The sequence below is a fragment of the Temnothorax nylanderi genome, unplaced genomic scaffold, assembly GCF_030848795.1.
Source record: "Temnothorax nylanderi isolate EJ_2023f unplaced genomic scaffold, tnyl_v1.0 TNYL_tig0004_pilon, whole genome shotgun sequence".
NCBI lineage: Eukaryota > Metazoa > Arthropoda > Insecta > Hymenoptera > Formicidae > Temnothorax > Temnothorax nylanderi.
The window spans coordinates 2681213-2697512 of record NW_027249066.1 but is presented as its reverse complement, the minus strand read 5'-3'; the positions used below and the strand labels follow the sequence as shown (position 1 = coordinate 2697512).

The following is a 16300-nucleotide window of genomic DNA, read 5'->3' as shown; positions in this document are numbered from 1 at the left end:
TACAAGTATTAAAATCATTTATAATTAAACTATATCTGAATTTGAACAATTTTACAATATAATTTAATTCATCTGTTTGTTGTCGAATCAGAAGATCTGTCTGTTGTCTATCAGAAAGAGATCCTGGCCCTTGTGCTTGCGTCTAATGTGCGTGTAAATGTTCGGCGGATGTTTGCTCTTCAGACCGCAATACGGGCACTGAAACTTCGGCTCGCGGCCGCACGCGATACGCAGATGCGTGTCCAGCGTACGTTTGTTCTTGTAGCCCTGCGAGCACTTTGGACACACATAATTTCTGGACTCCATTCTGTTGATGCTGCGCCGCTTCTCGATCGAGAAGGACGGATCCATGAAGCAGCCTCTGGTCATATGGCTCTTCAGATGAGCTATCGTCGGGTACGGACTGTTGCAGAAACAGCAACGATTCCCGCTAATGTGATTACTATCGAGCGACGACGCTGCAACAAACAACGACGAGGATTGAACGGGGAGTGCGCTACGGGAATCGATATTTATTGAGATCTCTAACTACTGAACTCGCAGAAGGAGAATAGACATAGAGGATGACAGAACAGCCCTTGGTCCGCATGCTCGAAAAACCTGGAAGACGACCTTGCTTGCGCTGATTAGTGCGGAGTAATTTTTGTTCGCCCGTTAAACCCTGAAGAGACAACACTTGACAAGTCTCTCTCTCTCAACTTGAGGGATTTATTCTGCTACATGTGACAAGATACTTTTATGTACGGCCAAGATAACATAAAGAAAGTAACATAAATACGACTAAACAAATCTTACGGTTTTAATTAAGTAATTTACTTTTTTATTTTTCAGTCAGGAACATTATTATTATATTATTAAAATAAATTATTTTATATGTTGCTCTCTTCTCTTTCGAACATTATTTTTACATGAATAATACTTAACCGCCACGCGTGTCATAAACATCAACATACTAGTAAGTGAATTAATATGTAGTAGGACTATTTGAAACAAAATTTTTATTTACAGTTAATTTTTTTAATACTACATTATTCAGAGGCCTTTAACACATATTCTTTTTATACAATACTTATCTCGAATATGCGCAGTAAAATATTTATGGCAATATATAAAATAATACAAAGATAAAATACAATCAATTATATAATTTAAAATAATTTTATGTATGTTGAATTTTATTAATTGCATAGAAAATTTCTAATTACCTTTTAATTGCTTGACAATATATTCAGTATGCTATAACGAATTAATCCTACATTAGAAATCTAGATTTGTATAGAATAGCAAATATTAACGATTTAACGAATACCAATTATAATAAAATGTCCTGTGTATTTTTTCCATAGCTGACATCAATTGAATAATTTAAATAATTAACCAATTAAAGGAAACAAATCAATGATTAGTTATTTTTTAAATATCTTCTAAATAAAAAAAGAAATGTATACTTATTTTAAAAATAAAAAACAATCTCATATTTCGACTACTCCGTAATATATATTAATCTCAAAAGATGCTTTATGCAGTACGAAGAAGTAGGTACACTGTTCTAATAAACATTAAATAAAAATTCTAAACTTTAATAACGTATATATAATCCTAAATTATATACTCTGCGAATAAAAGAATATTTTCTCAATTAATTGTTATTAAATAACATTGTCATATTGTCTGTATTTTCAATATCTTTATCTTTAATTTCAATATAACTTCCGCTATAAGATTTGATAATTTTTTAAATTAATTTTTGGTAACTTATTAAAAAATTAACGTGAAGTTAATTATAAAAATGTACTTGATCGCTGAAGTCATTGTTCAAGCTGGTATTTTCTACAAACGACTGGTACCGCGCTGTCGAGTTGTAGAAATTATCGCTTTCGCAATATTAAACAATAACTTTTGTTCTGCCGGAGACGCATCGAGGCATTTTGCAATTTCGCGCATTAAAAAAATCTAATTAAACGTTTAATTCCCGGCCTCGAGATCGATCGCGTAGATCTTCAAGCCCACGTGCTTGTGCTTGATGTGCGAGGACATGTTGGATCGTTGCTTCGTCCGGTAACGACAATACGGGCACTGGAATCTAGGATTCTTGCCGCATTCGTATTTGAAGTGCCGCCATAGAGCGTTCCTCTGCTTGTAGGTCTTGCCGCAATTCTTGCAGACATGGCCCTGCAATGGCTCCTGCGGAAATAATTGCTGCTGCTGTTGCTGCCGCTGCTGCTGACGATGCTGCTGACGATGCTGCTGTTCGGATGTCTTCTTCCAGTCGAGCTGGTGGAAGGCCAGAGCCTCGTGTAGCGTCGAGAATTCGGTCCAGTATACTGCAAGCAGGTCCGAAACGAAACAAACGTGTAAATTTTGCGATCTACGGGCAGTGTACGGTCTCGCCTTTGTGAGTACCAGAGCATGCAAGGTCTCAGCCTCTCTTTCTCCGATTTCCTTTCACGCGATCTTCCAGCGGTTGGATAGACTATGCTCTACGACTATATCCCCTAGCTAAATTATAACATCTCAGAACATTATAGATAGCATTAGATAAAGTAACAAAGGCAATGGTTAATTCGACTAAATTAAATGACGGATGATTTTTGGGATACTCGACATGTTAAGTAGGATCTTCAAACGTTGCATCACATAAAATCTTCAGTGAGGAGAATTACTGTGTAAATATTTTCAATATCCAACTCGTAGTGTCTTTAATGTGAGAAAATATATCATTATTATTTACAGCTTTGTACTTGTGATCTTATTTACGAGAAGTTTTCACCTTCGAAAGACGAATCTCCTAATAAATGAGATCTGAGAAGAGTATGTATAAAATAAAAGAAACAAAAAATAGGACGGATTTGAATTAAAACGTTAAATTTTTATTAAATTGATTGGAAAAGTTAAAAATATTATTCTTTGTGATGAAGTAATTATGTGAGTTAATAATGATTCTTCGCTTTACAATCGCAGACGACAGCATTCAATCATGTCAAAAGCGCTAAATGTAGCAGTGCAGAGAAATTAGTTTGTGCAATGTAATGCATCGCGTATACCTATACCTATCATTAATTTATTAAAATAATGCCGAAGTACAATAATATATAATATATCTGATTCAAGATACTTTTTTCGATAGATAACAGTTCTAATCTCGTCAACAGTAATTCCGATTACAAATGCAGAAATTATAAATGAAACTGAACTTACACCACTAAATATTTTATAAAACTCAATTCGCAATAAGAAAACATAGTCAAATTAATATAATTCAATAAAATAAACAAACTAGACGTAATTTATACTTCTCAATAACATAATTAGTCAGAAATAATTAATTTCTTAAAACTATATACTATACAGGTATTTTCTCTACACCTTTACTTATAAAATAAAAATTTCACGTGACGCAAACTTCGATTCCGCGCGATGAATTCAGCAACTCGAGATCATAAATGAAATCGGAAACAATCATTGAGGCGGATACATCTTAAGGCGTATCCGGATCATGTGGTCAGTGAGAGTATCGGGACTGGAGTAAAGTTTTCCGCAGTGCGGACAAACACACTTCAACTTGGTCGGTCCACAGGCATGTATGATGTGTCTGCTCAAGGAGGATTGATTCTTGTAACATTTTCCGCATTTCAGGCACTGATGCTCACCGTTGTTCAGCGCGTACGACACGTCTGTAACGAAACATAAAACGAAGTGACGTCAGTCCTCGCGAAGATCGGTTCAGTCCTCTGGACTGGGATCAAAAATCGCGCTATGGACGTGAACACCGGAAAAAGGATACGCAAGAAATCGTGCATCTATTGGATTTCCCGGAAATGAATCAGCATGAAACAAAGACGCTTTTCTATAAGATTTTATTTGAACGATCAATTTTTGAACGGTTAATTTTTTTTTATATTACTCTTTAATATAAATTGCTTCCTCATAGAGGAAGCTTTGTTTAAATTGTATATGTACCCACAAAAAAAATACCCGGTATGCTATAATGCATTTGAATTTTCTATCAAAAGGAGGAAGTAAAATTTTCGCTTTTATACGGTATTTTCGTTTGTTCACAAGTCTTCGTTAAATTTTCTTTAACTAAACCTCTGCCAAATTAAAAAACTATCTTATTTTAATTTTGACAAAATGTGGATGGTGAATTCTTATAATACGCCCATAGTCGACTTGCAGCCGTCCTCACATCGGAATTGCACAACTAGACAAAGAAATTAGTTTGACTATATGATACCATTAACTGACAAATAAAGAATTACTACACAATTGTTTCTGTCATATACTCTAACTTCTACCTGAAAAACAATTACTTGTCTTCGGTCTAATATTTAGTAGCGGAAACGTAACTAAGTCCGATTTTTATTAATTATATAAACCATTTACTTTTCTGTATTTCTTAAATAAATATTTAATTTAATTAATATGTAGGTACTTCAATTTATATACAATTATTTAAAAATTAAAAAATCATTATGTTACAAATTTTCAGTTATCGCAGCGTTTCTCAGTTTATAGTATTTTGTGCGCTATAAAAAAAATAAATATATATATATACGAATAAAACAATAAACAATGTATTAAAAGATATAATCAGATTGAAAGAAATGTGATTCCAAGAAAATGGGTGAGAAATGGTTAAGAAACGAAGAATTGCTTTAATGTTACTTTTTTATTGAAATACCATAAAAATTTATAAAGTCGGATAAGTAACAACGTGGAATCAATGTCCAACAATAACAGTAATATACCCATGTCGCATTTTTTAGGGCAATGTGACCCTGTCATATATCTTCTATATACGTAAACTCACATAGATAAGATATTTACGCATATTTCATAGCCTCAAATATAACATACGACGACAAGTCGCTGCACATACATAGCACACTTCTCTTTACATATAATCGATATCTTTGCAATAAGATAAACCATAAAAGGAAATCGTATCCCTGTAAAAGGACTCCTACAACTCCAAACATTTATCCATGTAATCAGAAATAAACCTATGCAATTCTTAAATAATCTTTCAGTATATAAATAACTTTTCGTACTTATAAATCTAGTTTTTCAATCGCGAAGAAAACTAAAGAGATTCCAATACGCTTAAAAACTTTCGACACGAAGTAAATATCTAGAACGCGGAAGCTTATGAATTTTCACGTTTTATTCAGATAATTCGAGATACATTAACGAGCCGCGATTATTCCAATAATAATAAGGCGAAAGATGTTCTATATAGACAAATACGGACAGATATACGGTTGCGTCAAAACACCGTCTGGAAAAGCTGATAAACTTCCACATTCTAATAATATCCGTTTTATTAATTTAAACACTTTTCATGTAATAAAGAAATTTTAATTTTCGATAGCAAGTTTCCTTCCGAAAGTGTAAAATAAACTACATTCGAACGAATTCATCAAAAAATTCAACAAGAACAGGAACAGATATGACTCGCTCCTTATTCACAGTTCTGTCACTCCTGTGAACAACATTCTCCAATATATTAATCCAGCTATACATGTCTGTATCATTATATAATCGTATACTTGTATAGAATAACTTAAACGCGTATATTGCACTAGAAAAATAGGAATATTAGTCATTTGGCATTCGTGATCAGGCTATTTGGCAGTTTACCCTTAAAACACGCAAATGTAACCACGTGTAATATGCACGCAGTCATTATTATTTCACTTGATCTTGAATTTCCTAAAGAAAGTAGAAAATAAAATCTTTTGTCGTTTAAGAAGAAGAAATGTCTACTTGAGCATTTATATATATATATATATATATATATAAAACATAAACTAGTCTTGGAACCGCGCAATGATAAAGAATTTATTAATAATATACTTAGCTTAATATACATTGCGATAAAATTTATTCAGATGATAAATCGTATTTGTTTCCGGAAAACTCATTAGACTGTGTCTTAAATGTAACCGAGAAATTTTTCAAACACGACCTTTGAATCGAGAAGATCGCAAAATCTCTAAATAAAACTATTGCACGTGAATACTTATGTTTCAAATCAATCGCTAAATACTTTCTCTAAAAATCTTATATTCACAAAGAAAATAATTAAATAATTCGAAGTTCCATACATAATAACTAATCCTATTGACAAAAATCCAAAATAAAAATTTCCTTTGGTATTCCTTGGGATAAACAAATCGAAAAGCAAAATGTATAATTAATAATATAAGACTCGTTAAACGATACAAATAATTTCTAACGTAGACTCCTAAATTATCTGCAGCCTAGTCTAGAAAACCCGTTCAATAAAAAAAAAACTTATTGCAACACCAGGATCAAAATCAATTTGATCGCTCTACGAAAAACTTCAAATCTCGTTCGCACGTCACGTTGAACAATAGTTTACATAAAAGTAATCCAACAGTTTATAAACTTCAAGTTCAAATTTACAGGATTACTTATATATAAAGATTCTGTGTGTGTTTAATAGAAATATAAAGTCTCTTTCGAAGAGAGTATGGTGCGAAGACATTCTTCCTCGATTTCATGACAACCGCAATTACTTCCGCGGTAATTCCGACGTCGTCAGACGGATTCGTCACGAATAGGCGGCGAATCGATGATCGTTGAGAATGCTTCTTTCCGTGCCGAAAGAGATGAGGCACAGCCGCGGTTATTTAGCGACGGCGCCCCCGTGGATGTTGAGAATGTGCTGCTTGAGGTGATCCGGCCGGCAGAAGTACTTGCCGCAGAGGGTGCAGGTGAAGGTATACCGGGACCCGAGGCGGCCGCACTCGTATCTGGAGTGTCGTGTGAGAGACGATCGCGACCTGTACCCACGTCCGCACATTACGCACCGAAATGGCAGTTCGCCGTCGCCGCCACTCAAGACGATCTCCTTCGCGGGGCTGGCTGCAAGCATACAGGGGGAGGCCTTTTACATCATACGGGTTCCTGCCGGACGCACGAAACGAGCCCATCTTATCTGCAAAGCCGCGGGGGACACTCCGATCGAGACAGTGCGAGACCTGGACACTGATCCCCCTCCCCCCGCCCCGCCCTTTTCTTTCTCTTTCTCGACCGTTGAAGGATAAGCTTGAACCAAGCGTGTGGACAGTACTGAATCAAGCTCGCTCCAAAGGAAGACTGCGCAAAAAGCTCCCAAACCCGTCGCTATATAAGATAAACTGATTCGCGTTTAATCCTTTCGTGGACGAGTCTGTCGAAATACCAGGGATTACTGAAAAATTTAATACCGACGTACATAAGATTCTATTGCTAGTAGGGAACTTGAAGTGGCATTATCCACGAATAAATTAACATTAAATTAACGAATAAATACACGAATACGAATTAATGTTTTATCTTTAGATGTGATAATGTTCGATTTATTCTCTCATGTTACATATCTCTTTGAGTGGTTACAGAAAGACGAGATACTCTGTATACTAAAAATTTCACAGGAAAAGCAAATAATCGATAACGTGGAAACTATAAAGTGACGTTATTGTGTATGACAATAGCAAAACGTGTAACTTCAGCAATATAAATTTATACACTAGTGCTTGAGAACACGTCGTTAATCCTTACGGCAGATCCTTGTGCACAGTCTTCGTTATTTTAGGCTGTTGTTATTTACATGCTGCACCAAAAAAAATGAGCTGCTTTTTATTAGTGCATCCATTTTTACACCCGTGATGTAATTAATTTTCAACCCAACGTAAAAAAATATGCCTCCTTGTATAGTTCCACCCAACACACATCCGCGGCGAATGAACGTAAATATACTGGGCCGAAGTTACGCGCGAATGATAACGAACGTGGATGATCTCCCTCCGACGAGAGCCGCTCGAGATGCATCTCCTTCGTTTAGCCGCATTAAACGCGATATGTTACTCGCCGCGCTGACAATCACGAAGCTTACGTTCGGCTGAATGACAAGAGACTTCGGCATGCAGTAAACATCAACCAACAATTATCACTGATACTTCGTTTTATTACTTCGTTAATCGGATACTGACAGTTATGTACAACGCTAGCAGCACATACCAGATGCCACTCGCGATTAAAAGGAACTGGTTTACGTAATTTTATTAACATGAAGATATTAAATTTATGAATTATGCATATTGTATAGGAAAGTGCAAGCGTACCGCACATTGAACTGAATTAAACAAACTTTGTATTTTGTTCTTTTTTTTTTATTGCATGGTGTGACACCTCCATTACTTGGCGAAAGAAAAATTATTAAAAAAAGTAGAATATATGAGAAATATTGATTAAATAAAATAATCTATAACTCGAGTAATCTTCATATTTATCGAAACAATGTTTATTAAATACGATCAATCTTACGAATGAACTTTTTTTTTTTTATCAAGAACATTCACGAAACGTGTAACAAGAAAAAAAAATAAAGGAGCAGGAACTGGTGAAGCCATACATTGTCGCCAAGAGAGGGGCAAGAGACAGTGCCTGGATCGAGATACTGGACAGCTTCCAAGGTCGAGAAACGATGATAGGATCCCGCTTCCGAAGGTGAAATAAAACAAGAACAAGAAGTGTGTTTCGGCGCAATGGAAATCGGAGATTTTTTTTTACTACCGATTTTTCATTTCGTCTCTGCGCTACACAAGTGTCTACGATTTCCAAAACTTGTACAGTATTCGGACGTCTTTCTCAGTGAACTGCCGCTGTCGCTGTGGCGGCGGCGGCGGCGGCTGCTGCTGCTGCGGCTGTTGTTCTCGCTGCAATCGCTCCTCCCGCCGTTGACGAAAATCAGCCTCCAATTTCTCTCTTTCCGAGAGACAGTCGGCGATATGTCCCCGCAGACCGCTTCGATACTTGTAGCTGCGACCGCAGTTTGGACAGGAGAGTCTGCGGTAATGTGCCGTGGGTTGCCGATGCACCCCAGTGGACTGTGACCAATACAGCGTGGCAGCTGCAAGCATCATCGGCCAACTATCACCCCGGAGATCAATTATGCGCGCGGACGCGACGATAAGATACGTTCAAATTTCAAGGACTCCTTTTATTTTTTTTCTTTTTGCGTAACGAGCTTTCTCTGAAACATTTTTTCTCTCTCTCTCTCTCTTTCTCTTGCTTTCGTTTTCGGAATATTTTCTCTGTGCGCAATGGCACTATAAAACAAATATCGCTCTGAACATCCTGATCGCTTAAATAATCAAATTTTTTGTTAAAAAATTAGGTTATATAAACGGTATTTATTTTACACACAAAAGAAATACGTGACTCATCTTCTTCCAAAGAATGGAGATCTTATTGTCAAAGATTTTGAAGCAATTTTCTAAAAAGGAAAATTAAATGTTGAAATTTGAAGCATAAGTATATTCAAATAAGATTAATAATTTTTCGATATTAATTTTTATTTTAGGTTTGATAATATGAAAAAGTTGGAGATTATACCACACCAAAAGTTAGTAAAATTAAGTTATTTCACACTCGCAACGGGAGCTGAAAAGCTGAGTGGATAGGATTTACACAATGAAGAGATCAGAAGATTCTGTTCAAAAGATTCTTTATTTAGTCTTCTTCGCTCTGGTCCATCGACTGGTCGGATTCGCATTTGTAGACGATGAAAGATACGACTGATTGCAGATCGATACGATTGACACGAGATCGCATAAGACTCTCCAAAGAGATGACAAAAATGATGCCTCCTCATCTTTACATTAACTCTACTCAAAAAATCTACCCCACGACTAATGATAATAAATCAAAAGTTATAACAACTCAAAAAGAGTATCGTTATATAAATATACTATGCTGAGAAGAGGAGGAAACCGACGAGTGAAAGAAAGTAACATGACGCTAATTTCTTCAGTTATAAATTTCAAATTCATAAAACGAATCCATCTTAAGACTGAGAAAATTAATGTCATATTACAGAAAGATTTAATCGATTATGATTCGCATTCTAACTAATAATGACAAAACGGATCCTTTGTATAACCGGAGAACACTTTATCATTTACTAAATAGCAAATTCGAGTGATTCTTGTCATTTTACGAGATATTCGATAAAAGAAAAAGTTTTCTCCTTTACAATAATTTGTAGATTTAATTATGTTGTTGGATAATGAATTTGAAAATATAATCTCGCAGAATCCTCGAATAAACGCGTAGAGTGAAAGATTATTTAATGAAATTTTATTCTCGTAAAAATTGTGAGAAATCTCGAGTATTGGAGCGCATTTGTGAACTGATACTTCCGGATTAACTCATGCTTCCGGAGAAGCAATGAGAAAGAACATTATTGGAACACATACGTCTGGTTGACTTTTCGCAGAAATTAGCCATTTATTGTAACAAAAATTGGCGATTAGCGCCACGTTATTTTTAACGAATCGATTTACAACAATGTTTACGCCGATTCCCCGAAAACAATTCCCTCACCGAGATAATTTCTAACATTTTGAATTTGGACATATTTACAGAATATCATGCGCAATAATAAACATATAAAATAATCTTCGTGACATTTGCAGATGACTCCTTTCAAAAAAAATTTCAAGAGTTCGCTACTCTTGTTCCCCTATTGCTTCGGCAGTTTCGGAAAATTTCGATCGTAAAGTCTTCGGGACAGTAACACAAAAATTCGTAAAATTAACACAAAATTAACTTCAATTAATTCGAGTAAAACAAAATATGTCTTCGAATTCAATACAAATGAAGCGAATGTAATTCTCGAAAAATTACTGTATTATGCTCGTCGCGAGCCAAGTCCATCGCAAATATAATTTCGAGTTAAAACATTACTCCGCTCGATTAATTTCTTGAAGATAATTTTTGCCGCCAAAATATCGAGTTGAACTCCAAGCGATTCATCAGATTAATATTTCAAGATAAAAAATTAAAACAAAAACATATAATACCCCCTAATGAACTTTATACTTGGAGATCAACGTGAAATTCGACAAACTTCTATTTCGTTTTCTGTCGAGCGATGCAACGTCGCATCTACGCCCATGGAATGCAGATAACAACGGTCGATTGCTCGAAGAAGACGTAAATTATTACAAATGTCTTATTTTAAACATAGATATGTATTCAATGGAATAAATTTTAATTAACTCATTACTTGGCATCGCGACGTGGGTTACTTCTTCATGGACGAAATTCGAAGCACTAAGAGAGAAATGGAAATTACACGACGGGGGAAAAAAGATTCGACTGCGAATCGACATGCTACGGATGTCAATGCCGCCACTGTTGCTGCTGTTGCTGGCCCTCGTTCTCGTACTCCCTCGGGAAAGCCTCTGCCGCGGAGATATGACGGCCCGAATGCTTGACTATCCTCCTCCTACCCCTGGCCCTGGTATAGGGCGTCAAATAATGGCCCGTCCTCTTCTGGTGTACCCGCATGATGTCCAGCCTGGTGAAACGCCGCCGACAGGTCCCACAGGCAAATTGCTTCTCCACCCCGCACTCGTAGCGCCGATGCCTGTCCAAGGAGTACTGGATCGAATAACGTCGGCCGCAGCGTGAGCAACGATACCCGAGAACTGATTCTGAAACACCGCGGGGCCCTCGCCGCTATCACGCGAGCGATACAACCGGAAAAGTGCGCCTCTATTCACCAAGTTTCTTTCTTCGACGTGAAATATCGAGGATGATTGAATCGGGATTAATTGCGAATCGGTCCGTCTGTCTTGTCTAGTCTCGATGGTTGACTGTCGCGAAAATTGAGAATTGCAGGAGAATGTATTTCTTTCAAGTTGCAGACGAGATACACAAATGTGAGAGAATGTTTCTACAAAACGCGATTTTTTTTAATCGAATTAAGTATCTGTTGCTCGTTACTTGAATGTTCTTGTGAATATTAATCCATTATCACCCGTGCAATGTATTTCAGCGCTGGTAATGATCGCTGCGCAGCAATGATTAACAGAGCAGTAATAATTGCAATAAAGTGGTAACAGAGTCAGGTCAATTATTATTATTCGAGATTTCAAAGCATTTTACGCGACCAAGAATTTGTAATCCAATTGCAATACAACCATTTATAAAAAATAAACAGATAAATTTTACAAATTATACTCTCACATTTATGAACATTTCCATTAAAAACAGATTGCATAGCAGCCTGTATTTATAAAACGAGGGCGACATCTAAATCTGATTCTGTAACCCTATACGAACCGTGTATCGTGTTGTTAATTTCGTGACCACAAAATATCAATCTTGAACAGTATGCACATGACTTTCCTGAATTCTGTGATAAGCATAAAAAAATCTACATACAGGAAATTATTCTGTTAAAATAAATAATGTAATTTTCTGTGATGTAAGAGCTCGAAATTCAAAATGGATTTGAAATCTCTGCGAGACCCGCAGCGAGTTTGCAAAACCAACGTAAAAATCGCAGCTCATATAAAAAATTATTCAATTTTCAATGAAAATAAACGTACAAAGTTTTCCATTTTATTTTCCTCGAGAATTCAACTCGTTTTCCTCTCAGGTGTATCACAGAAATTACATTTATATCGCTCGCTATCATCCAACTATTATTTTCGCGATTTTTTGTCCAAATATTTGTTAAAGCCAAGTACCGATAGCCAGAATTAAATCTCATCAAATTTATCTTACCATAATCATTCGGTATTTGCGAGAAGCGACACAATTACTACGCGAATCTTACCATTTTGCGACGCTGCTCGCAACATATCCCAATGCTCCTAGAAGATGAATATATACGTTACACAAACATTCCAAGTAGCTCCAACAAAAATTTGGAAATAAAATTCATTAAATCAATCATCAAACGGAATTTCGCGCGAAAATTTGTTCTGTACATACTATTCAATGAATTTATTCAGTTTATTCACTGACTTCGCGACACGTGGCGATGAGGCTCCCTATAAAGCGTTAACGAACTCGATTACAATTCCTCCCTTCGATCACGAGCGATGCAAGGACAATCGATAGATCGTTCGCAGTCTGGCGCCCTAGAATCCGATCGATCCAGGAGTTGCAGCTTGCAATAATCTCGCAATCCGATCAATTTTGTACGAAAAGCTCCGGTAAGATTCTACACGCTTTACCCTCAAACACATGAACTCGGACATTCCATTCACACACAAAGATTCATACAAACACCACGAGCAATATCTCCATCACGAGGAACGGATGGTGCACCGAGACAATGGAATCCAGTCTTAACGCAGCATATACGTCGAGCTGAAAACTTGAAAACATAGGAATGGAAGAGGAGGAGGGGGAGAAGAAAGAATATCGGACATGTCATCAGTCTCTTTTCGTTCAGCGAACATTGCGCGACTTTCTCGCGAAAGCAGCGCAATTTTTCGCGGAACGAGATTGCAGGAATCAAATTTATGAAGGACAATATTGGAAAACTTAATCGTCGAATGAAACGTATCGAGCTGATGAGAACCGTGAAACAAAGTTATTCAAAACTTGTCGACTGATAAGCGTCAATATTCACTGCCTACCAGTATGCACATCATAAAATTATCTCGTTCGTCTTATATATAACAACTGATTGAAATTACTGTAACTTCATGGCATATGCCTGATGTGACAACCTCATGGGAACATGTATATAAATCAAGAAAAATCGGAGAAACGTGCCAAGAGTAATCATATTTTTGATATAATAAACAAATTGCGGCAGAAATAGAAGCTTTAAATTTACGGCAATATAAATGCTGCCAGCTAATACAAGATGCAAAGGTTTAATACTAAGCTTTTCGATAATTATCGAAAGGCTTAGTCATTTTGTAAAAGAGATAAATACGAGAAGAATATTTCAGAATCAACTATTTCTGCCGGAAATATTTTGCGTAATAGATATAATGGAAGAGCATCTTGCGCGCCGATACAACGCACAAGACTAAATACTTACGTGGACAATACCTTTTACCTTTTTTACCGTATGGACATCGGGTGCAATTCACTGACAGCGGCATCACATCCTTGCAAATCCGGCTGGGAAAAACGCTCTCAAAAAAGCAAAATGCTATCTTGAGAACATTTCGGATCTTCTCAGTATCACAAATAAATCGGAAATGATCAGAATGCCCGGCAAATAATATTAATATTTAATATGGAAATCAATACTTTTGCTGCAGATCTCCATAAAAAGAAAAAAATATCGCGATAAATATCCTTAACATCTTCTAAAAATAGACATAATTATTATAAAACCAACATTTTTCTTAAAAGTAATTATCTTAAAGACGTAGAAGATATCGTAATCTAGAATCTTATCCGATAAATATCACTCTCTCATTCACTCAAACATATACACACGCATAAAAATAATCTTCTTTCAACGCTCAAACTTTCCACGCATACAAGAAATAAATTCTCACGCAAAAAGCCATGGAAAAACATCTTAATTTCTGCGGATGTCAAGTTTGAGAAGATCATAGAAAAAAAGTATCCATAAAATCTAATCAAACTTTTTCACAACCGCGAGAACTCGATGTAATTCGATAAATACATATTATTTAAAAAATAAGCTTTTACCAACCTATTAAAAAAGAGGGAAGAAATTATATTATAAACATGTAAAATGTAGAAAAATTAAATCACGCCGCAATTATGGCAACTTATAATAAGCCTTACAAACTATACGGGATTAATCATCGCTTATCACTAAAATAATCGCGAATATTACCTATATTTATCACAGTGTTACTAATACTATACCATTCAGTTAATACATTACCAATCCAAAAAGCTAGAGTTGTCTTGACATCTTCCAAGCTCTCGTTCGAAGGCTCGAAAAAAGCGAGACCTTCGAACTCGAGCGTCCATCTTCATCCCTAATTCCTGCAGATAAAAAGATGCACATCGCGAACGCGAACTCGACCAAAGGATAGGATCCATTTGGTGCTCGTGACGCTCGTAAGCATCATTCGTCCTTGTTTAACATTTGCTAAACAACTAGGATGAAATGATTCTAAGAGCGTTGCGAGCGCTAAATAGAATATACCCGAAGTCGAGCGAGAAAAAATAAGAACGTCGCGAAAACATAAACAAAAGCAAAATAACATGGAGAAAATATGTGCAATCTTCGTAAAATATAAACAATCTTTTCGAGTTCCGAAAATCTCAAATTGAGGATAATCGGAAACTCAACCGTCCAATTTGATCTTACTGTGGATCTTGAATTTCTGAATCTCAAAATGAGACTCAGAAACCAACGATGAGCCTATCCTCTGGCCCTTTCTGAGATCGTCCAGGCATCTGCTTCTATTTTCTTCGATCTTCTCTCTTCCTTTTGGCCAAAATCGGTGGTGATCGCGCTTCGTCAACAGAAAATCCAGAAATGTGACAATGCGTATAAATCATCAAATCAAGATGATCAGGAAAAGTCTTTGAAAAGTAGAAAAAACCACTCTTCTCCGACGCCTTCAACTTGAACATTGCGAATAACAGCGCAGAGTCACAATCTCTCTAATTTTCTGTGAACAAAAAATGGAAAACGAGGGGAAGGGGGGACCCACTCTCCAGCAAAACGCGGTTTCACCAAATTTTAGAAAACTTATTTTTAATAATTCTCAAGTATCGAAATCGAAAACAAAAATATTTTCAACTCAATATTGAGAAAAATTATTAAGCTCTCTAAAATCGCGATGAAACGCAACTGAAAATAATTAGTAGAAAAAACAGCTTCTTTTCCGCTACATTGCATTTTTATATCGTTTTAGCTTTCCCTCGTCGTTGTCGAAAATAAGAAAGACTTTCTTTCTTATTATTGCAACAGAAGAGTAATCCAAAATCGATATAAAACACGCAACAAAACATAAGAAAATTTGTTATTGTACATACATATTGAATACTCGTGAACATTCGCCATACTCTCAATCTTCCTCTCGCTCATCTTCTCAGACATACCATTTCAATAATAAAAAAGCCAAAAGCAAAAAAGAATCGTATTGTAAATGAAAACATGACTATCGCTTACGAGAAGCGTTCGAAATCGTCTTACCAATGATTAGATCCGCTAACTCGCACGCGCGGCTATTTTCATTTGCAATAACGTCAAACACTAATCAACATGTTACATATACCATCATTATGTAAATACAAAATGTAAATTACATACGCACGTAAAATATACACATGTAGCGCAACGCGCATGTATGCATAAATAGTGTTTGCGTAGATGAGATTACCAGATTACGTTATGTTATAATGTAACCAGGTTACTGGTATTTCTGACGGATTACCTTTTTACCTTGACCTGAGTATTACCTGTTTACCTCGTGAAGTGTTCTTACCATATTACCAGTGCCGCTGTGATCTTCGATCTTCTCTCTTGAAGAAAAAA

The 16300-nt window shown here is 36.1% G+C and overlaps 1 protein-coding gene across 49 annotated transcripts in view; it reads right to left on the bottom strand.

Moving 5' to 3' along the window:
* Positions 1-16300, bottom strand: part of LOC139774349 (uncharacterized) — a 165651-nt gene that overhangs the window by 133073 nt on the left and 16278 nt on the right. For 2 of the 49 annotated variants that reach the window (XM_071709841.1, XM_071709666.1), the window contains exon 7: positions 8542-8920. The exons of the other annotated variants lie outside the window; for them this stretch is intronic. In XM_071709841.1, the coding sequence (XP_071565942.1) occupies positions 8619-8920 (302 nt within the window). In that variant the 3' untranslated portion in view covers positions 8542-8618. Of the gene's footprint in view, positions 1-8541; positions 8921-16300 lie in introns of those variants that run through there. 49 annotated transcript variants of the gene reach the window in all.